Raw genomic sequence first — 25,218 nt, 5'->3', positions numbered from 1 at the left:
AAATGATACAGCAACTATGTACAAAACGTAATTATAAGTATAAAAATATAAAACATTACCATTTTATATTTATCTTATACTTCTATTGCAATTATAAATATGTAAACATTTTTTTTTTACAAAATGTTTATTAGCAGTCTATTAAATTTACTATAATAGTCTCAGAACTGAGTGGTTCGATTATTTGAGTAAATAATTTACGCTAAGTATCATATTATAACTCTTATGCTTATTACAGCCATGTATACTAATATATATTTATACATATACATCAAATTTATCTGATTTAATTAGGAATATAACATAAATATTTATCATATGAAAATATTATCATGGAATACTTCTACAAGTATTCAAATATGAATTATATTTATTTTACTATGAATATGATTGTTTAATTATTTTGTTTATATATTTTTATAGGATATAACAGGGGTAGCCAACCCAAATGATTTTACGGGTCATTTTGAAAATACAATACGATCTCGCAGGCTATAAATAAAATTATATTAATATTTTGCCCAATACAAACAAATTTGGAGTAAATATTTTAAACAAGATTAATTAATATTACAAAATAATTTTTGCTGTATTAATTATTTGAAATAAACAGAATGGATTGTTATTGTTTTTATCACCGCATTTTAAATCCAATTCTTTTGAGTACTTTTTAAATTGTTGGTGCGGAAGCGCCTGTGATCAAATGTAATTCACTGTTTTTGACTACATGCATAACATGCTTTATTAACGATACTTAGGGACAAAGATTTTGTTAATGAATCAAACAATTTGTTGCGATAACGTTATTAATAAAACGGATTCCTCATTGTGCAGGCATTCAATATTTTATTGTGACAAAAATAAATTGTTTTTGTAAATGTTTGATAATTCTCGCGGGTTGGTCAACCCTGGGATATAAAGTGCTATTATTTAAAATGTCAATAATAGTTGAAAATAAATGTATAATATTTATACTTTAATATCAACAAATTTATTTATTCGAAAATATTTATTAATTAATTATTGTTAATCCTATATATACATAAATAAAAATAAACTACTTAAAATTAAGAAAAATTGTATTATTTTTATTTATGTAATGTAATTCAATATTCGCTTGAAAAACTAGTCACTATTATAATAATTCATTCAAAATATACTTTAGAATAATATATATTGATATCATAGAATAGATTATTATTTTATAATAACCTAATAGACTATGATATTAAGATAACCACAATATTTTATAGAAAAAGGAACGAACAGAAATTTGTCAATAATTGTCCTTATTATTTGGAAATTAGTATTATAAAATGTTAAAATATATATATAATTAAACCAATAGTCTTTCAATTTCAGTCTGAACTTGTTGTATTTGAGGCCGTAATTGGGATCCTTCATCGGTGGTTATAGAACATGCTATGACAGGCCTTGAAACACCACATGCTCGACCCAGTGCTATAAGACATCAATTTTTGTTATTGATAGATGAACATGTAACACAATATGTTTACATGTATTAACTTTTAATACAAACCTTGCTTAGATCTGATAAAAACATACGGCACATTTTTATCTTCACATAACAGTGGTAAATGCAACAATATTTCTAAAGGTTCTGCATCTGCTGCACATACTATAAATTCAGATATACCTCTGTTTAAAGTTTTAGTAGCTAAAAATAAAAATAAATAATTTATTAGCATATTGTAATAAAATAATAATACAGTAAAATATGTACTAACCTTCATTTGCTCCTTTGCGTAATTGCTTATAATTCATAGCTTGTTGGACCAAATTTAAAATTTTAGTTGTCAATTGTTGGTCAGCTAAAGGATACGCTTTAGGATTTACATCTAAAGTAATACTTTGGTCGTCCATCCTAAAGATTAATTTCTATTAACTAATTTTGTTACTATTTTAACCCAAAAATGTACCATTTTTTAATAGGTTCAAACTTAATATATTATTAGAAAAAATATAAACATATTTTGCTTTTAATTTAACTATCTAAATGATTGAAGACCTTGACGTAAAATCCAATTATAAATTTCATAATAATCACAAATTAATTTAAACTAATCATTTGAAATAAGAAAAACAATAAAACTTAACATCAATTGACAAAGATATTTATTTTAAAGATCAATTATACCAAATGTTTACATTAATTTTAATTTAAAGTATAAATAATAAATTCATAACAGGTGTCTAATTATAATAACATGTTTCACATCTCATGTCTAGTAAAAAACAAGGCTTTAAAACCATTATAAATTAATCAAAAAATAATTCTACACATATATTTAAATTAATAATTTAAATATTTAAATATTCGTTATCAAAATATTATTAAATTTATAAGATGTTATTTTACTAAATTTTTAGAGGGAAAGTAGAATAATATACAATTAAAAATTAGTTAAAGATAAATTGTAAACAGCAACAGCAAAAAAAAAAAATATTTTTAAATAAAATAATTATACGTCCAATACTTTTAATATACTTGATAAGCTGTATTAAATATATTATTAGAATGCAACCAGCTTATATTATCTAAATACGAATCGGAAAAAACCTTAAGCTTGAACAATTCGTGGTTAAAACTTTAATGAAAAAAATAAAAATAAATATCAAAATAATCATGTGCTCAACTAATGTTTACGTAAATATACAGAGTAAAATTAAATTGTGCAAATGTTCCACATAATAATGGCAAACTATTAAATTCCTAAGATCATAACAGGTTAAATACCTTGTTGTTTCAACGTTAACACGTGTATAGATTTATACTATCCACAGTTCGCATGTGCGAATTAAAATTTAAATCATTCACCTAACTTCAATACCGCTGGTGCGATTACCAACATTCACAAACATTGAAACTTACTTACTTAAAGTTATTTCTGTTAATAATTAAACACACAAATATTGACGTTCGACACAACAAAAACAGACCGTGAAGTTTAAAACAATTGTTAATGAGAAAATGTGAGGTTTAGTTCGTATCGGCATATTCGTTCGTTATTCATAAACAGAGACAAGACTTACGGTTCATACTTCTTGTTGTAATTTAATTTATCGTTTTTAACATCAGACTAGTTAAATCATACAATAGTTTAAATTTATTTGGTAAAAAAATATTGTACTCTGTGCATCACTGGATCACGGTCTTAGAAGATATCTTTTAAGACCGTGCACTTGATGTATCACAGATAACAAGGTGTATCAATACCACAAATTATATGAATGGAATTGAATTAATTGAATACAATCTGTGTCAATACACCTTGTCAGATAAAAAATAAATTATGTGATGTATGTTATAATAACACATTTACAACGTTAATCCTAGTTGATATAATAGTAAATTATCTTGCAAGATCGTGGTCAGTTTAAGTAAATTTTACATAAATTTGTGCAAATATTATAAGTAATTCATTTATCATTTATAGTATTTGAATTGTATTAGTGAATCTATTTAAAAATCTATGGAAAGTTAAAATGGAAATTGAATGTAAAAAAAAGAAAATTTACCATTTAATACTTATTTTATTTCTATTGCCAGTTTTTTTTATATTTAGTTATATAGTAGTATCAGGGGCATATTTATGGTGGTGCCGAGGGGATCCGGGCCCCCTCCGAAATGAAAAACACCATTGTTAAAGATCGTTATTTTTAACATGGATATGTCTTAATGCTGGGTGTTTCCGAAAATTTGTCGCGACACTGAGAATGTTGCTTATGCGATAATTTAAAATTTTATATTTATAAAATATGTTTATTCTTTTAAGAAAATATGCAGTGAATTTTGAGTGACTCTAATAAAAAATTTGTTTATTACAATGTAGTTATATACTTTTAAAAAATAATAAATCGTTAAAAAATTGAGTTTTTTATTTTTCTGATGGTATAAAGACAGTCAAAAAGTCTTATTGTGTTAAAGTAATTTTTTTCGTAATAATGTGCTTCCTCCTTTCCTTCCACCCAAAAATCAAATACATAATCAGCCCCTTTTGACAGTGGCGTATTTACGGGGGGATGGGTCCAGGGTTACTGGACCCCCCATAACCTCTCCAAAAAATAACAAATAAACTAAAATTCTTACATATTTGCAGAATTGGCTATGTAAAACATTCACAGGGAAGTTGAAATTACTATTGATGATGTGATAGAGGAGTTGGCCAAAAAATCGAGACAATTAGAATTTATTTTATAACAATACTTTATAATATATAATGTTAAATACAATATATAGGTATATATAACATTACATAAGACTATGCAATTATTACATTATATATTTAGTTCAACTTCCTCCAAAAACTGCATAAGGATGTAAATATTACAATATAATATATAGTTTATATTAGTTATATATAAACTATGGACCCTCCCCAGCAAGCGCGCCCGCAGTATAAAATCCCACCCGGGGCAAGATTAAAATTCTAAAAGTCACAACGTGTATCTAAAAATATATGAGAACAAAATCAAATACCATAGAAATTGGTCCTCGGGAGAATTTATAGTCTTAAGCGATATGCAGTCTTGCCTAAACATTGTAAACAAATAATTACATTCAAGATTATACATTTTAGAATATCTAAAAATATGATAAATTTTACTAAACTTCATAAATGGATCTCAATAAAATTATGTTATAATTAATATGCGTGGTATTAAATTAACAATAGTTTTGAAACAAAAATTCCCAGTAGGGGAAATGGCCCCTTTGGCCCCCCCCTGCGGGCGCCCATGCTCCCCAGAAAAAATTGAAAATACGCCATTGCCCCTCGAAATGAAAACTTATGTATATTTATTCACCTTATAATATATTTATCAACATTAGATAATGGCCACAAACATTAATAATACATTTTAACCATACATAACATTTTATACAGCGATAAATCAGCCTCTAATTTAACTGCTGATAAAGTATATTTTAACAACAGATAAAATTTAGAACATGGTCTATGCAACAGATTTTATTTTAACTACAGTTAAACAAGTTTATCCCTGTATAAATATTTGGTGCAACCCGACATAGGACATAATTTTATCAATTTTTAAATGTTGTTTTAGCAACTATATGATATCTGCCACTTACTAAAGTTCAAAAACTGAAAATATTAATTTTTCTAAAATACTAAAATATTATACACATTATGTTAATATGGTTTGTTGTGCATAATGTATATTTAATACTATTTCAGTTAGTAACTATTAGAAAACAATGATTACGAAGTATTCTTTAACAAAATGGATTTACATTACTAGGAACAAATTTTGGTTAAAATCCAACATTTAATTTTAACAATAATTTTACAAAAACATTGACAAAAATTCAATATACTATTTTTATCACCAAAATTTATATGGAATTATACCCTTTGGTTTTTCAATATAGCCTACTTCAATAACTTTTGAGATAAATGTTTTTAATCTCTGTACTGGCCCTCCACAACCAACTGGTGTAACTTCATCAATTTTTTTCAAATAATTAGAATTTATATATTGTAACATTTTCATGAACTGTCTTCCATAGGCTTTTTTGAGGTTATAACCAGTAATTACAAGCATTTCGTGTAAAAAAACTGCTGTTACATCTAATTGGGGAACTAAATTTACAGTTGCTGCAATTAGCATCCAGGCTTGTCCAATACCCAATACTTTACCACTTTTAGTTTCAGTGACTATAATTGCTGCAAATAATCTTATGATTCCAGTCATTCTTTTAACATACTTATCCTGTTTTTCAACAACTCCATTTGTATAGTTATAACATAAAGATTTATAGTACTCCTCGTCAGTTTCTTCATTTGTTTTTGCAGCATTATATGGAATAAGACAAGGACACTTTTGTTTAAATCTAGAGTATAGTAGTATACCAAAATCTGGATGGATTTTCCAAAGCTCTGTAACAATTGATGCAACTTCGAAAGCTGTTTCCGTTTTCACGCTAGCAACTTGTTCTCCTATATTAATGATTTTTTTAGCCAATGTATCTTTACAAAATATTAACGCATCTGGATGACTATTTGCTGATACAGTAGAGTTACCAGTTTTCACAGTTTTACAATTCAATAATGCATCAAGTTTATCAAATTTATCTTTCATATGCCATGAAGAAACTGAAGATATACTATTAACTGGGGTATTAATTGATTTAATTAACTCTTGTCTTAAAGATTTCAAATTATCATCGTGAAGAAAAGATGAATATGACTTTTCAATTTGTTTCAAATATTGCTGTAGTTCTAGATGATTTTCAATAAATTGTTTATAATCAGTTTCAAAATTATAAGACTTGGTGTTGTTTTTAATTTCCTTATGTCTTAGATCTTCAATTTTAAATGAAAAATTTGAGATAATGGTATCGTCTTCCTTTTCATTAGTCTTGAACTTAAATGTAAAGAATTCATCAGATTTAATTTCAGAGTTATCATCTACTTTAAATGTAAAATTTTGTATTTCAGATTTTGTTTCTTCAGATTTAAAAGGATTACTTTCTAAATTATCTATGTATTCATCATTATTTTCATTAATTTTAAACTCAAAATTCTTAGATGATAAATTATTCTTTTCATTTTCAGGACTATCAGATTTCAAAGAAATATTTTCAATATTTTTTACTAATTCATTATAGAGTACTTCAATATTTTGAAAAAGTTGATTAAGAGCTAATAAATCACATTCAAAAGAATTACCAGACTGATTTTTAAGTTTTTGTACATCACTTTCATATACCATGTATTGTTTATTAAGTAATTGTAACTGTGGTGAAATATGATTATTGCTAAATAAAATTTTAATTTTGTTTAACAAATTTGATGCATTATTTAGAACTAAAGCAAATTTAATACTTTTTGTTTTTTGATCAATTAATTTACTTTGTTCTTCAAGTAATCTACTTTGAAACTGATCATTATCATTATCTTGTAATTTTTTACTGTAATTTCTATCAATTACTAACGTTTTATATGGTGAATATTTAAATTTTTCATCAATACCTTTTGCTATACTAGCATATTCTCTTCTTTTACATTCCCAATTAGTAAATTTTTTATTTAACTTACTTTGTACTTGCATTTTTCTCCTGGATTCAAATTCATTCATTGCAATCTTGTGAAATTCATTAAACATATTTATAGACTGGTCATTTTCTTCTTTATGAGGTTCAGTGAGATCCTTGTTTTCTTTGACATTGGAATGGTTTTCAATAACATGATTGAATTTTGGAGTGTAATATTCATTAACACTTCTAAGTTTTTTATTAATTCTCATCAAATTCTTATCAAATATAGTAAAATTATTGTTATTTACATGATTTTCAACTGGATAATTTTCTTGATGTATAATTGTAGATCTAGTATCATATTCCATTGTAATTTATCTTTATTATTATAGCTAATCACCTAAAATAAAAGATAATTAAATATATAATTATATCCTAATTTCAAACAAATATTCCTACTTACAATATAAATGGAAACATACAATCCAAACTACAAATCTGAAAATTCGTGTAGCAGTATGGTAACAAAATGCAATTTAAAACATTTATAAATACTTCGACAGTTAGTTAATAATCAATATCCATACTTTTTCCTATATGACTAATTCCAACGTTTAACGGCTGTCAACAACCGATACACTATCACAATATCAAGATAACAGTTCTTTACAGTATAATCACAGAATTCTGTGGTATAATCTCGATAATAATCTTAGATCATACGCTAGTTTATGATCCAAGATAAAAATCCATGTAATGTAAGTGTATAAAGCGGCCCTCACACAATCAATATGAGAGTTAAATCCTCAAACGGTCAGTAAAAATTAGTGTCAATTCGCAATATTGATCTGTGTTTTGATTTTGTTTGTGTGAATGTACTCATATTTCGGCTTACGCACCCGTGGTTGCGAAAATGTACTGAAGAATTGTCATTATCCACTACACACAGTCAAAATCTTTATCAGTAAATAAATATTGACAACTCGAAATCCAATTTTTTCATCAGCAGGCCCGTATTTAAGGGGGAAGGGCACGGGTAGGTACATGCCCGTGGACGTCAAGTCTCAGGGGCGGGAAAATATTTTAGCAAAATTAATTTTAAAAATGATGTACCTAATGAAAAAAAAAAATAAAACAATAAAAAACATAAAATAGTATGTTTTATTACCCACATAACACAAATACAACTAATGGATGTATAATAGATATGATTTATAGATATCCATAACATCCTTTAGATATGACTGTAAATCTATTAGATATCTACTAAATATCCAATTGGCCGCTTTTTTATTAGTTGATGGATATCCATAAGAAATCAGAAATTAATGAATTAAAACATCCATTAGATATAAAATAATATCCATTAGATATAAAATAATATCCATTAGATATAAATTAATATCCATTAGATATAAAATATTATCCATTAGATATAAAATATTATCCATTAGATATAAAATTATATCCATTAGATATAATATATTATACATTAGATATTCATTAAAATAGAATACAAATTGGAAAAAATGTTTAATAGACAAAATCTTTATTTAATAATAAACAACTACTTAAATATATACAACTTAAAATGTTGAATAATCATTCACTTATGGGCAATGAAATTTGTTCAGTGGAATCTGCACATCTTTTCTCACTAATTTTAATAGAATTAATTTATTATTTTACATTTAACAAATATTTAAGTATTTGTAACTGTAGTAAAAACTAAAAACTAATCAATTAAATTATTCATTAATTCTACTAATTACAAAATATCAATGCCTAATGGTCATCCATAAAAATCTACTGTGACTTATCTACCAGTTACTTTCTATGGATATCTAATATATATCTAATGGATAAGTTGTCTTAAATAGGTATGTTATAATTTATTTAATTGGTTAATTAAAAAAAGTATTAAACGATTTTCATTTATAAGTTATATTTTAATATTAAAGAATCTTGATTATGGACGAAATAATAAGTGTTATATTATTATTATTTATTTTTGGGGAGGGGTATAAATTATATGCCTGGAGGCGCCAAATTTTTAAATACAGACCTGGTCATCAGTAGTGTTTTTTCATACTGACAGTACACCAGTTTTCGCATTACATGCAGGGACGGCGCAAGGGGTGGGCAATAGGGGCAGTTGCCCAGGGCCCCGCACCTTAAATTATAATTAAGGCCCCACAGTTCTGATTTAACTGAACTGAAAATATTTTATTAATATAAATTATAAGACCCAACATTTATTTTGCCCAGGGTCTCGCAAACTCTAGCACCGTCACTGATTACACGATCTATAATACTGTCAGTTATATTGATCGTGTGAGGGACGCTTAGTACATCGATATCAAAATGTCTATTTATTGACCGAAAACATCATTTTTTTTTTGCCCCCATGCCTAATTTGTTTATTCGCTCGGGGCACCAATGACTACTGCCGGCACTGATCACAAGAAGTTGTTTATTTATTTATTTTTAGTCAGTGTCTTTTTAATGATTTTCACTCTTAATTTAGAAATTCCAATAAGAAAAAGATCTAATCTTTGTAATGAAGTTGAAAAAAAGCGTTTATCCATAGTTCAAAGTGTAGTAATGTGGATTAATAAAGATAATTTTTCTTTTCATTACCATCCTAATGTTAATTACAGGAATAATAATTCGGTATGTTAGTGTTTAATGTCTAATATGTAATGTATTATTGGATTTTTCTTCGGCAATTAAAATGGAAGGAAGAATTTACTATTTCCATCGGATCTTCATATTAATTTGAAACGCTAACAATTTCTAGTATTTTCCAAGAGTTTGTTTTTCAATAATAATAAAGCATAAGGTCGAACTTTCAAAATAACAGGTGTCGATCTTCGTACTTAGGGTTGCCAACTTTGGATTTGGAAAATACCGGCCCAAGTGTACAAAAAAAAAAAGGTCATTATTTTCAGTGAATTTTTAATATTAATATAATAAATTGATGAATAATATAATTAATTACATACGTTAAAATAAAAAATTTAATAATATTTATTTATTTATTTATTAAGAATTTACGGGCTGAGCCCTTTATAATTAAAATATGTATGTGCAGAAAAGATATTAAAATTATTATATGATGATAGTAAATAAAAACAATAGAAATACCTACACTATAAGTGTGTGTAAAATTAAAAAACAAGAAAGTTAAAGGTGGGGTCCGTATTGGCTTGCGACATCAAACGTCTTAAAGGTTCATTTTACATGTAATTGGTGAACTTAAGGGTATATGAAACATAGCATTGGAACGGGTGGAACGCAGTGGAACTTTAAACGCAACTAGGGCAAGTAATGAAGGAGAATCAATAACACCAGTCAGTAGATCTTTTAAAAATTTATTACCAAAGTAACATCGGCGCTCGGCTAAAGTTACTAAACCAAGATTAGTGGCAACAGGCGTGTAGTCATGAGGTGGACAATCAATGTCCATTAAATAGCTAGCAAATCGGAAAAACCTACGCTGAACCCTTTCTAACTGACAAGCATTTACAGTTGTATGTGGGTCCCAAATTACGGCACCATACTCATAGAGAGCCTTAAGAGATGATTTAAGGCCAAAGTCTTTAGCCAACCTCATAACAAAGCCCAATGTTCTTAAAGCAGAACAGCAAATCATTTCAGTGTGAAGGCTCGGGTCAAGATTGCTAGTAAATTTAAAGCCAAGATACATAATAAAATCTTTACAACGTGAAATTACAGTGTCACGCAGGTGGTAAGGGAAAACTAGAGAAACACGAGATCTGGTGAAAATCATGACCTTGCATTTGGATATGTTTAGAGATAGATTAAGTTTGTCGAATAACTCCACGAATCGATTTATATCACTTTGCAGTTTTAAGCAGTCGTCATTCGAATCAATTTGCATAAAGAGTTTGACATCATCAGCAAAACACAAAAAACGACAGTGATGAAGAGCGCTACCTATGATGTTAATAAAGATATTGAAAATATTAATATTACATTAAGTTAAACTTCAATAATAAACTTATAAATTAAAGTATTATAAATAAACTATTATAAACTTTTAAATTTATATTTAGTAGCATTTTCGCGGCGTTTAATAAATGTTTTTAATTTTGTGTTTCATCAAAGAACTCCCCATACAATTGTATGTTATGTTATTTCTTATAACTAGTTTGGCTTTAACCGTATCACTTCTAATCGATTGCCTTCGACAAGGTCTGGTACACAGGACTTCTGTTTAAATTAAAAGAATTTCTCCCCCCACCATACTACCTTTTCTTTAAATCATATCTAAAAAACAGTAATTTTATAACTAAAGTAGGCTCCGAGTTTTCAGATCTAACGCCCATTATGGCTAGTGTACTACAAGAGGCTATCTCATTTCCCATTCTGTATAATATCTATACCGCAGACCAATCGGTATCTCCACTCCAGTAACCGAATTCGCCGACGACAAAGTAATTTATTCGTTTAATGCCAACCCTCTTGTCGTTAGCAAAGCTGTAACTGGAAAAAAATTTCGGGGAGGTCTAACATTATAATTTAATACAATTTATAGTTAATAAACTATATTCACCGCAAAAATGTTTCTACTTTTGAAAATTTCGGGGGGGGGGGGTCAGGGTAGGGTCCGGACCCCTGGACCCCCCCAGTTACGGCCTTGGTCGTTAGTACTCAATTGCAAAATCACCTTAATCAAATGGAAGAATGGTATTCCGAATGGAAAGTTAAAATAAATAATGAAAAATCTACACATATAACTTTTACTCTTAAGAAAGGTATTATCCCCCCTCTTTATCTATCTAATAAAATTATTCCAGCTGTTACTAGTGTCAAGTATCTATGATTGATCCTCGATAAACGCTTAAATTGGGCTGAACATATCAAACAAAAACGCCTCCTTTTAAACTTAAGAAGAAAGTCTTTATATCCTCTTTTAGGAAAACAGTACAAGATTAATTTAAAAAATAAATTATTAATTTACAAAATCCTCCTAAAACCAATTTGGACCTATGGTATTTAATTATGGGGAGCGGCAAAAAAATCAAACATTAACAAAATTCAGACTTTTCAATCCATATCACTCCGAATAATAACTAATGCGGCCTTTTACGTGATTAATCATACACTACATTCTGATCTTAATATTCAGACTGTCGTCGAAACGGCCACGTTCTTTTACAAGCGTTTCCGCTTTCGCCTCGTTAATTATCCGAATCAACTTATCCTTTCTCTCAACTCAATAAATATTCCTAGAAGCCCACCGAGAAGGTTAAAGTGGCGATGGTGTCGTGACTTGTCTCTGTAAAAAATCAGTTAAAAAAAAAAAAAACATATATAGTCTAACAAATCCCTATTTGTGTCTAAGTGTACTGCTGGGTAGCTTCTCTTTTCATACCCTCATGTCTTATAAAATATCTAATCGCTCATATGCGTATTGTAAATTATTATTACAGGTTGAACATATTCTAATAAATGCTAAAAAAAAAATATTTTTAATTATCAAATATAATTGATAATTTCAAAATTGTAATCAAAAGTTATTTATTGATATAAGTCCATTTATATATTACATTGTGCAGACTCCAAGCTAAACCAAGCACATCAGTTTGTGTATATATATATATATTAGGAGGGGCAGTGCTCTTTCTGATATTTAATGTACCTTATTCAGTGGCATTACATAACTTTTGTATGGGGGGGGGGGATTAGTTGCAAAAAATTATTATGGAAGGAAAATTCCTAAACTTAAGTACCTGCATATTTAAATAATAAATAATAAAAGATATATATATATATATATATATATATATTGAATGTGTCAAAATAATAATTTACAATAAGTCCTTGCAATATTTTTTTGTTTCCTTATAATTTCCTTACATTAAGAACACTATTTTATACAATTTTAAAATTACCTATGGAGGGATCTGACCCCCACATCACCCTTGTATACGCTCCTGCCCGTGTTTTAAAATAAGTACAAAACACCTGGTTATAAGTATTACCAAAGATTATATATAAATTTTCATGTAAAGCCCATGTATATGTATATTTTAACTTTAATAATTATATGGACAACCTTACTAAGTAATATAAGGCTAGTCGCTGACATGCAATTTTCAATTGCGCAACAGTTTAATCGCATTAGTGAATTTTACTGCGTTAAATGATGATGAGCTCACGTGCAACTGATCAGTTTGACCAACTAATTAGTTTGTGTTTTGTCACAAATCATTCGATTGCGCGATTACATCCTATGTATCATAATGTGACACGAGAGTACAGTTACATTTGTGAGTGCGGTATGATGAAACTGTTGCGCAACTATCGTACAACTGAAAATTGCATGTCAGCGACTAGCCTAAATTCACCAAAATGGTAATATCTACTTACTTAGTATTAAATTAATTTTAAATAAATACAATATGTGCATAAAAATATTAGCTAATCAATTTTTATATTATATATTGTCTCAAACAGTAATCCTTAGAATAATACATTTTTATTTATTATTTATATTGTTTTTATAAATGTTGAAATTTTTTCAATAGACCGCCAAATCTTTAAAACCATTGTGTTGGGGAAAACGCTATTTTTATCTATACTTCTAACCATGGTATAACTATGGTAGAATAGTATAAAACATAGTATAGTATACAACACGGCTTATATATATGTATATCTTAAACCGTGGTATACATAAAGTACATAATATCATATGATAGAATTCATTCATGTTCAATATATAGATATAAAAAGACAAAAGAATATTAATTTATATATATAATATTTATAAGTGATATTACTGACTATAACCACAATATTTACTGGACCATCGTGATTAGCTACACCGAACAGTGATCATTCAACATTACGTTTCTATAATACGTTTAGATGCCAGTAGTGTTAACACTGTCACCGTATAGTAATTCTTTTAATTTTTCTCGCGATAATTGAACAATTATTTGTAGTTTTAACACTTATTTGAATATTATCTTAAAAATCATTTTGCGATAAAAAAAAACGAACTGAGAACTTATATTTTTAATTCTTATAGTAACTCGTTTTGTTTCTCAAATTGTCCATAAAATTTGAATAACATCAGTGTGATGTAGTTTTGACACTTAGACTTGTTTTATATGAAAATGTGTGCTAACGAAAACGAAACTGTAGATATACGTCATTATACAAACTGGAGATCTAATTTGGTAATTACTTTTTATAGTTTATGTTATATTAATATATATTGAATTTATAGTTTCTGATTAACAGTATTAATATTATGTCTAACAATTTATTATGAATAATATTTATAAAGAGTCTTGTCTGATTAAAAAAATTTGTTTATTCATATATAATATATACGATAATATTATTATCTTGTAGATCTTTTAAAACTTGAGAATATATTGTTTCAAATATAATTGATCATGCTTGAAAATTCATATTTATGACATAAAATACACAATGTTATTAACTGGTTCAAAAAAATTATTTATGCACAATATCTTGTCTAACAAAATTAATTTCTGTTTACTATTGGCACAAGGAATTCTTTTGGTACCAGCTTACCAGAACTCCAGGCTAAAATATGCTAAATTCTGTTCTCTTTTTATTATTATTATATATATATATATATATATATATATGTATATCTGTGTGTGTGTACCTGAATAATACTTAATAGTTGAGTTAGACCTAGATCAATAGATAATTTATTGTTTGATATATATTGTATATGTATAAAATAATTTAAAAGAATAAATAATCAAATCCGTTTATTTAGGTTGTTCTAATAAGCTTATTATATAAGAATAATATTAATTAAAACCGTGTAAGACTGATTTTCATTATAAAGGTAATACAAAGAGTAATTAACAGTTATAAATGTATAAAAAATATATTCTTTGATATGTTTTCTTGCTAAAATATTATTTTATATTATGTTACATAATTCGTCAATCTTATAAATAAAGATTTAAACTAAGACTTTTACCTGAAAAATAAATTATATATAATTGGTTACAGTCCGATAGCTTTTAAATAATTTTCAATTAATAACTACTCCAAAGATCATGTCTGGAGTAAAATCATGTTGTATTATACTGTTTTATGTTTTATGCTTGTGTTTAAATTTCTGTCTCATTTACTATGCTCTATTATTATTATAATAATACATTTCCCACAATATTTATTTCTATATAAAGCATTGTAATAATGCTTATTATACTTATTAAATATGAAAATGGTCTTGATAGTAAAGGATTTATAGCATTTATGTTTAAATTTCTTCTAAATTATAGTATTATTTATGTGCATATCAAATTTAAAGAGAGAATATTATTCTTGAAATTATATTATATTTAGATTATATTTATAGATTTTTAGATTTTAACTTTTTCAACTATAAAAATAAAAAAATTATTTAAAAAATATGGACTACTTACTTTTTTGTAAAGTTTAGTTATTTAAGCATTTATTTAAAAACTTACAAATTCATTTTACAGATAATATTTTGTCTTTTTTATTTAAATAAAATTTGTCTATATTAACATGTTATCATTTTAACCAGAATGTATACTTGATTAAATAATAAACCTTAAAAGTTAATAAATCATTTTAATTATTACAGATTGAATTAGAAGAACGTAATCGTATGGAAAGACCTAGTCGGGTTTTCAGTAGCCTCCATCATACCATGCCTCCAGTGTTAACAGGTAAGTCTATTTATTAATTTTGAGATTTATAAATTTTTTTTCTCCTTATTTCAAAATTCAAGCAGGAGTCCCCTAGTGATATATCTCCCAACCTTTACAACATATTTACTGTAGACATATCAAACGCTTATAATATTCTAATTGCCACATATACAGATTACAGCAACATTAAGTGAATATAGTGATAACACTGAAGCATCCTTTAATCTCCAAGTATATCTTGTTAAAATAGATATATGGGCATCCAATAATCCAAAAATAAATCCTGATAAGTCCTTTCATGTTCCTATCACTTTCAGAAAAGAAATCTCACCTATCCTTTACTTTGGGGAAGTAGAAATTCTAATTGAAACTCAAATGAAGTATTTAGGCCTGATTTTAGATAAGCATCTCACTTGGAGCCCACTTTTAAAACCAACAAGAAAAAAACTCAATTGTAGACTACACCTCCTCCATCCTATTCTCAAATTGAATTTTTCCCTCAACAATAAAATAATTATTTATAAGTTTATGATAAAACTCATTTTGGCCTTGAGAATACAGATATGGGGTTGTGTCAAAGCATTCCAAACATAAACAATTGAGGCATTTCAATCAATTACCCTCCGTTTATTAACCCCTGCAGTCTTGGTATGTTTCTAACAACCCATTCCTTTAATTACTTTAACATTGAAACCGTTTACAAAGTTGCATCCAATCATTACAAAAAATTCCTCTCAAAACTAGCCACTTATATCAACCTACTTATAGCCATTCAAGGTAGAACAAACTTGCCAGAAAATTCCCCCCATCGTTTAAAAAGACTATGGTGCAAGGATTTATTAAATCTCTAATCAAAATGCCACCTGAAGGTACTGTTACTATACATCCTACCTCCTCATATTATTTCACTGTCATGTAATTATTTTATTTTTATCCAATTTGCTTATTGTATATATTCTAAAAAATGTAAATTTTATATTTTAATATTAATAAAATAAAAAAAAAAGATTATATTTTTTGTACTCTTTGTTTTAGACTCGAATAATATGGAACCAAATGAACAATCTCGTAGATCAAGAGATTATTCTTCTTATTTTGAAACTCATAACAATTCATCACGTTTTGGAAGTAGTAAGTCATTTGCAATATATTTAATTATTTATTTATAGTTATAATTTTTTAATAATTGTAATGGTTTTTAATAGTTTGACTTAATTACTTTAATAGTTAAAATACAAATATATTTTTATTTTTATTTTTTCACATTAGAATTAGAAGAATTAGTACATGTATAATTGGAATGTGTATTATTATGATAAATATTCAACGAAATATATAATCATTAAATATAAAAACTAAAAATAGCTCAATCATATTTATTTTTATCTGGCTTACATGAAAAACTTATACAATTAAATTATTTTTATAACTGAATTAGGTAACTATTTTTTGTTTTATCAACTTAAAAATTAAATGAATTATTTTTAAACTTATAACTAAGCATTCTAAAGTTAACTAAACAAATTAATCAAGATAATTAATTTTACCACAATGTTTTTATTTTTGTCTATATATAATTTTGGGTGCTAGTCACATATGCGGACTACAAATGCATACGATCTACCATCATAAATGTAATTTTAGAAAAAAATTTAGATAAACTGTATTATAAATACTTAGATAAAATAAAATTGGTCAGATAAAATGTTTTGATATATGTCATATCTTGTATTTTCCATCTATGTTGTGTTTTGTTATTAAAAGATACCTACCTACAATTATTACTGTTTGACATTATAACAAATTGAATAAGTTTGTTAGTTACGTATTGGTCGTCGATTATGTTGTACTGCGTTCATATTTGTGTCCGTTTTGTATAATTTCGTGTGCAGTGTGCATTATGCAATTAAAAGCTCTTTATTTGACTGTCACTAAGATTGAAGAGAATGCCACTGTATTTTTAAGAGAGCATGGTTTATTAAACACTGTCGAAAGAACATTGCCATGTCATAAGCTTAGTTCTGAAATGGTTAATGCTAGAAAACGAGATAGAGTAGGTGATTTTCGTCCTGTTTTTCGGTGCAAAAAAAAAAGGATGTCAGACCACACATAGTATACAACAGGGAAACAAATTTTTTCATTACGAGGGCTTGAACAATAGGTCTAATAGTAATCTCAAACTTACCGACATTTTAGAATTAGTTTATTTTTTCGTATCAGATATTTCTTTGACAACAACGGCAACTTTAACAGGAAACTTTGACAGTTTATTTATCTATTATTGACATTTTATCGTAAATTTATTATTATTTTTTATGTAAACATTATTATTATTACATTATATTTTTCAAATTGGAGGTAAAAACATGGTGTATTACAATATAGGTATTATGCGATCATTGCGATCTACGTTTTACAAGGTAGACCGCACACGTGAGAAGAAATATGTTGGTAGTCTGCATATGAGAGTAGCATCCAATTTTGACCAAAGGGAATCCAATTATCACAAATGTGAGATTTTTGATGAAAAATGTTTTTTTTTGTTACTCTGATTTGATTATGGTCATTTTATGAATCCTCCAATAGTTTTTCTTATTATTTCGAAAAAATTATGAAAAAAAATTGCAAAATTTATGTTGTTCTGGTTCCAACTAAATACAATTTTTTTTCATTATTAACTCAAAAAATTAAAATGTTCATTGTATGTTTTGAATCATTATCAAAATATGGTTTGATTTTCTAAACAAATTCTAAATATCATACTTCAAAATTTCATGTTTTTTTAGCATTTTTTTAGTGAAATAATTTATGAGTGAAATATGAATATTAAAAATATAATATTAATAATGAATATTTGCAAAATTCTTGTATTTAAAAATTAAAAAAAAAATTAAATTTTGTATTAAGGCTTTGAAATTAAATATAATATTTTACATACAATTTTCTTTGTACCAAAAAAAAATTGCGAAATTGGATATTAAATAATAATAGTTTTTTTTTATATATAAAATACTTATATAGACGTTTTTAAGACATTTTTTCAAAACATTTTTTATAAAATTTTTGCTGGTTTTAGGTACTTGTCCTTATTTTATATTATCCTTCTATTTTTCTTTTTCTTTGATATATGAATTGAATGACCAAGTTTTATATTAAATGCATTCATAATAAATGTCTACATTTATTTTTAAATTTTTATGTGAAAAATATATATATATTTAATTTTTTGTCTGAAAAAATTTAGCAATATAAAAACTAGTTTTTATATAACATCATATTTATTAATATATATTTTAAGTATTTAAATTTGATATTTTTTTATTGATATTTATTTATGATTTATAGGTGCATCAAATGGTGATAATGTAAGAAATCGTTCACCATTTGTTAGATTTACTATTACTGACCCAGAAACGAGACAAATTACGGTTGCTGGACAGTATCCATTGAATAGTACACCGCCTGATAATTTTACAAGCACTGTTACAACTACCAGTAAGTATTAACATTTTAATAATACTTTGTACTTTATATTTTTTGTTTTATTAACTTTAAACTTGTTTTAATGTGTAAATTCATATTTTTAAGCCTATCAGGAAAATTTAATATCAGAAATGATTTTAATTTATTTGATTAAATGTCACTATATTTTTTGAATACCATAAATATTATAGAAACATATGTTTAGACATTTCTATTATTATTTAACATTCTAGTTGTATTTTTTTCTAGTTTAAGTTTAAATTTAAATATTAATGTATGCAATGTTGTATTAATGATTAATAAAAACAACTATATTCTAAAATTTGAATTTTCTATGAAGATATTAATGGTATATGCAATTTATAAGCCATAAACAATATATTTTAATCTTTGGTTTAAATCAATATTCTATTAACATTATATGATTTATAATAATTAAAAATAGTATGGTAAAAATGTCTCCTAGATATTTAAACTCCACATTAAATTTTTGTTTAATTTTTCTCATTCTCTTATTTACATATCTATAACATTTTTAAATAGAAAATAATATTTTATTTATACTAATTTCTTAAATATTATTATTTATTGTTTATTTCAGATATATATAAATATTACCATTAAAACAAAATGTATAATTATTTTATTTAATTTTATAGATGCTGAAATAGCTGATGTACCAATTAATGAGGATAGTGATGATGAACCTGTGATCCTTGAACGAAGACATTATTTTGATAATAGACGTTTAGTGGATCATTTTAGTTCAATGTCACATAATCCTCAACAATCTAGAAATATTAGATCTGGAAGAAGAATATTTTCAGAACATCCTTATTTTATAAGAAATAATTTAGATAATTATCCAATTTATCACTCAAATAGGATTAATAATCGGCGTGTTCGTTTTTCTTCATCAAATCAAATTTATAGTGATGTAAGTTGTTTAAATTGTATATTAATAATTAAATTCAATTATATTAAACTATTTAAATGTAGGGTTACATTTAATATTTTAGAACACCACAGAATCTGTATAGTTAAAAAAATTAATAAAACTTATGGAGTGCAGAATCATCATCAAGGGAGGGAGGCAACAGGACCATTTTTCCACAGGGCATAGTATAGGAAAACTTAAAGGGGGCCTTAAAGTCCATATTAATTAAAAATGCTCTTTGTTTCCAATTAGAGATTATTGATATTAATATTATATATTATTTCTAAACTATTTTTTTTTATGAAATATTAATAAATTAAATTTAATAATATTTACTCATACGTATATTTTAGCTCTATTATACAGACTAAATTTTCAGTTATCATTCTATATTTCTATTAGTTATAACTGCTATTTACTATGATTATTACAAAATGTTGTCGAAATTTACGTAGAAATTTGTTATTGTAAGTATCAACACAACATCATCCAAGTTCTTATTTTATATTACCGTTTATGAATTATCTAGGAATAAAATACATTTTTATTAAATGTGGTAACTAGTAATATGTTGTTAAGATGTTATTAAAAATGTATTTTATTGTATCAATGCATTTAAATGATCATGATTGTTTAAAGTTTGGAGAACGATATTCACCAACATTTTACAAACTTGATGTGTGTATATTTTTGTAATGATTGAATGGCCCTCGAATTAATTTGCTCTAGGCCCTTAATATTCTTAGGATGGCTCTAATGATATTTATCTATATTTCATAAACCAATATTCAGGTTCATTATTAATATACATGTGTGTGTAAGTATATATATGTGTGTGTGTATATGTATATGTATATATTTTATTTTAATTTATTTATTTTAGGTTAATGATAGACCCCAAACTCCAGAACAAGAACTTCCTGATGTTCTTGAACAAGATATGGAGCTAGAAAACTCATACGAAGCAGAGTAGTAAGTTAATAAAATATTGAATTTGGTAAAAATATATTTACAACATTTGGTTTGTCTATGTGTAGTCATGACCAAGAAAGTATGTCTAGTGTATCAACTCGAAATGATGTAGATTCTGGCGATGATGATAGGTCTGTAAATTTCTCCATTTCTGGAACTCCTGTCTTAAATGTAGATGAGGAAAATTTGGATACTATTGATATTAATAATGAAACTCCAAGAACAAGAGTTGTACCATTCATAATGTCACCTATACCTTTAAGCCCACAAACTGATTCTCCAACAAATACACCTGCCTCAAATCAGAATAACAATGCATCTACACCATTTGAATTTGTTGATCATGATGATGAAAATCATAATATAATGTTCAGAGATCCTGAGTAAGTAATTTAAATTTATGAATGTTGACTTTATTACAATAAAATTTCATTCCTTATAAAATATTCTTTTTAATTTTAGAAAATGTGTAAATGTGTCAATATACTTACACTAAATGCTTAAATCAAAAATAAAATGTTATCATTATATTCTTACTATTCCTAGAAAGAAATAATTGTATATAATGTCAAATATTTTGATTTTAAGTAGTGTAAATTATTTTATAGTAAATTTTTATTTGTTATTAAAAAATGTAAGGTTTATTGATAACTAATAAATTTAGTCACCTATTCAAATCTTCATAAACTGGACATCCATTTTATTAACTTTATTCATAACTTGTAATGAAAAAACAATTTATCAGATAGACATTTTATGAAATTAAAATATTTTATGTATATATAAAAAAAAGTACATAATATAATAATTTTCAATTGTATAATTAATTTAATTTCTTAATATATATCATTGTAAAAATAAATTATTATTAAAACAATCTAAAAATGTCTTTAGTATTAATGAGTAGTGTAGTGTTTGTAATTTAAATTATTTAAGTTTTATAAAAAAAAATGTTTATATACATTTATAAATCTTACAGGAATAGAGTTACAGAAGATACTGCAACTGTACTTGTTGAAGATCATCCAGAAACATATGTAGATCTTAACGATCAGTTGATTCGTTTATTTGAGTGTCCAGTATGTTTTGAACATATTGTCCCTCCTATTTTTCAATGTTTACTTGGACATTTGATTTGTAGTAAATGTGTACTTATGTGTGAAAATTGTCCAACTTGTAGAAATGCTTTCAATTCAAAACGTAATCTGTACATGGAAAAAGTGAATTAATAATTTTTATTATAAATAGAGTTATATTTATCAATAACCAAGTTATTTTTTTAAGGTTGGTTACTTAGTAAAATTTCCATGTAAAAATGCTTTGACCGGGTGTAAGCAACAAATGTTTTTAAGTCAAAAAAAAGTGCATGAACAAGAATGTTGTTACAGACACTATCAATGCTTTTTCACAAATTGTGCTTGGAAAGGATATTATCCTGAGTTGCATGTACATATGAGTGATAATCACCATAATTACATACTGAATGGTACAGATCAGGTGCAGTATAATATATAACTATTGGATTGATTCGACAAAATGTTAGTATTAATTATAATATTCTCTTTTAGGCTCTTGATATCATGATTCTTCATATAAATCAAACTTACAAATGGTTTTTATTAGCTCATAGTGAATATTTTGCAGTTATTGCTCAAGTATCTAATCGAACCAAAGGTGTTAAGATGTAAGATATTTTTTAGTATATTAATTTTTTCACGCTCTAGTTAATATTATTATTAAATAATTCACTAGAATACTTTTAACTAAATATATTTTATTATGTTTTGCTATTTAAGTCAGGTCAACTATATTGGACCAGCAATCAAGGCAAAGCAATTTAAATTTACTATTGTACTTTCTCAACGTAATGATCATAATGAGTCATTACAAAAGTTAACATATGAGAGGACAACTCTCCCGTACACAGAAAATAATGATATGTCCAACAACATTGGTCTAAAAAAAGATATTTTTTCTTTTCCTGGGGAAGTAATCGAACCATATTTTAAATTCAGGCGTCGTCGATTACCAATTGTTCTTAAAGTTAATCCTGTATCTATTTAATTTTTGATGAATATTAATGTACAAAAGTATATTATATACAAATGTAATGTTAATTTATAATTATGTAGTAAAATTTTTGTCATATTTATTATGTTTTGTGTATATTACAATATGTATATTATGTTATATTTACATGTATTAATTCAATTAATATAATACCATTAGTGTAATATATATTATGATACAGTGTGTACAATTTTCTTTTAAGTTACCAATGTGTGTAAGCCAATAATAATTGGCTATTATTGCTAGTTAAAATTGGATAAGCCAATTCAAGATGAGCTTAATATAAATTAAAGTCCATAAATATCCATTTATCATATACTATCTACAATTCTTAACTAAAGAATATATTAACATTAAAATAATTCCAAGAGTAATTGTATTCTAATTTGAGTAAATTAGAAATGTGTTCAATTTTTTTTTAATATAAAGTAAGCCTAGAGTAAAGTGAAATATCAGGTTTACATCAATAAATGTATGTAAAACAAATAAATAAACTTTAAGTAGAAAAAAACTTCAAATGAAAATACAGATGTAAATATCTATCAGAAAATTACTAATTTTAGAGGGGGGGGGGGGGAGAAATTAATTTAAAAAATAAATTAAGATTTTTTTTTATACATTTTATACTTGCATTTATTTATACTTTATTCTTTTTCCTCAAATATAAGATAACAATAAGATATAATAATCCAATTAATATTAAAGAGTTTTCTTCTATATATAATATGTATGTTATATTAAAGTAATCTATGTTTACTAAATTTACAGAGAAGGCTTTGGAAAACTAATTTAAAATTCTAGGGGGAAAAGTGCCCCTTGCTCCCCTCTCCTGGGGACGCCCATAAAAGGATCAAAGATAAAACTCTATACTACTTAAATTTGTCCAGTTATCATGTATGATGTGAAACATGGTCAACAAGATAGGGTGATGAAAGAACACAGTTGATTTGCAAGAGAAAGATTCTAAGAACTAATCTTCTTTCTTCAGCTTAACGGTTCTTGAAGGGCCTGAGCTGCCACAAGTAAGTCTCTCCACCTTTCTCTGTTGAGTGCTAATTCAACAGACGCATTCGCATCCATCAATTGAATGTCCCTCTTCACAGCATCCTTCCATCTCGTTCGCGGTCTACCCAGTGGTCGTTTTTTCTGTATCGTTGCGGTTATGACCTTTTTTAGTATATCATCTTCAGCTCTCCAAATATGTCCAAACCATTCCATTCTCTTAGTTCTTATAAACGTTAATATTGTTGGTTTTCCATACAATTGGTACAAATTTTCGTTTTTCCGCCTTTCGAATGTTCCTAGATCGAGATTGTACACCGGGCCAAAAATTTTTCTCAGAACCTTTCTTTCAAATATTGCCAGTTTTTTGTTATCACCTTTCATCGTAGAACAAGTCTCACACGCGTAAGTAACTATTGGTCTCAGATAACTGATATAGATTAGTGTTTTCGACCTTCTCGACAACAATTTAGATTTCAATAACTTTTGGATGCTATGGTAGCATCGGTTTCCACTTGCTAACCGTTCAACTATTTCTTGATGTATGTCATTTTTATTGTTTATGTTCACACCCATATAATTAAAACTTTCTACACTTTCAAATGTGAAATTATCTACTTGTAGATTAGGCTGATCTCCTCTTCTCCTGGAAAGTACCATAAATTTTGTTTTTTCTTCGTTAATACAAAGTCCCATTCTTTTACTGGCCGTCACAAGGTTAGACATTGTCTTGGGTGATGTCTTGTGTTTCTTAAAATTACAATATCATCTGCGTACGCCAATATTATTTCTTTATTTACCACCTCAACTTGATGACTATGTTTTATTTCTCGAATCACCTTTTCGAGACCTAAATTGAATAGAGTTGGGGATAAAGCATCTCTTTGCCGTAGGCCCGATTTTACTTCAAAGGCTGATGATAGTTCTCCCAGAAATTTCACTTTGCATTCTGTTTTGTTATTGCACAACTTTACCATATTAACATATTTTTTCGGTATATCGAAGTAGATCAATGTGTTCCATAACTC

General features: G+C 26.5%; 3 protein-coding genes across 6 annotated transcripts; 1 reads left to right on the top strand and 2 right to left on the bottom strand.

The window, feature by feature from the left end:
- Positions 1–1,272: 1,272 nt before the first annotated feature.
- Positions 1,273–3,067, bottom strand: LOC112685609 (NHP2-like protein 1). 3 transcript variants are annotated; one of them, XM_025557543.1, is made up of 4 exons: positions 2,894–3,067; positions 1,749–1,885; positions 1,541–1,678; positions 1,273–1,461 (listed from the first exon to the last, which is right to left on the bottom strand). In XM_025557543.1, exons 2-4 carry the CDS (start codon positions 1,882–1,884, stop codon positions 1,337–1,339), a joined length of 399 nt encoding a protein of 132 aa, XP_025413328.1. In that variant the 5' UTR covers position 1,885; positions 2,894–3,067; the 3' UTR covers positions 1,273–1,336. The 3 variants fall into 3 exon arrangements, with proteins under 3 accessions (XP_025413328.1, XP_025413327.1, XP_025413329.1); XM_025557542.1 differs by having other exon boundaries at positions 2,898–3,063; XM_025557544.1 differs by lacking the exon at positions 2,894–3,067 and adding an exon at positions 2,759–2,878.
- A 1,574-nt stretch (positions 3,068–4,641) lies between these two features.
- Positions 4,642–7,942, bottom strand: LOC112685635 (nucleoporin GLE1-like). 2 transcript variants are annotated; one of them, XM_025557574.1, is made up of 3 exons: positions 7,485–7,942; positions 7,330–7,421; positions 4,642–7,267 (listed from the first exon to the last, which is right to left on the bottom strand). In XM_025557574.1, exons 2-3 carry the CDS (start codon positions 7,380–7,382, stop codon positions 5,368–5,370), a joined length of 1,953 nt encoding a protein of 650 aa, XP_025413359.1. In that variant the 5' UTR covers positions 7,383–7,421; positions 7,485–7,942; the 3' UTR covers positions 4,642–5,367. The 2 variants fall into 2 exon arrangements, with proteins under 2 accessions (XP_025413359.1, XP_025413358.1); XM_025557573.1 differs by having other exon boundaries at positions 4,642–7,421.
- A 5,881-nt stretch (positions 7,943–13,823) lies between these two features.
- Positions 13,824–23,245, top strand: LOC112685633. The gene is made up of 11 exons (XM_025557571.1): positions 13,824–14,235; positions 15,660–15,744; positions 16,762–16,857; positions 19,072–19,221; positions 19,869–20,146; positions 21,030–21,118; positions 21,184–21,501; positions 22,098–22,338; positions 22,403–22,615; positions 22,687–22,802; positions 22,915–23,245. The coding sequence occupies exons 1-11, from the start codon at positions 14,167–14,169 to the stop codon at positions 23,180–23,182; spliced, it is 1,923 nt and encodes a 640-aa protein (XP_025413356.1). The 5' UTR covers positions 13,824–14,166; the 3' UTR covers positions 23,183–23,245.
- The last annotated feature ends 1,973 nt before the right edge of the window (positions 23,246–25,218 follow it).

The sequence above is a fragment of the Sipha flava genome, unplaced genomic scaffold (genome assembly GCF_003268045.1).
Source record: "Sipha flava isolate LNK unplaced genomic scaffold, YSA_version1 284_pilon_pilon, whole genome shotgun sequence".
Classification (NCBI taxonomy): Eukaryota; Metazoa; Arthropoda; class Insecta; order Hemiptera; family Aphididae; genus Sipha; species Sipha flava.
Note: the sequence above shows the minus strand (reverse complement) of the source record. Positions and strands in the feature narration are given on the sequence as shown.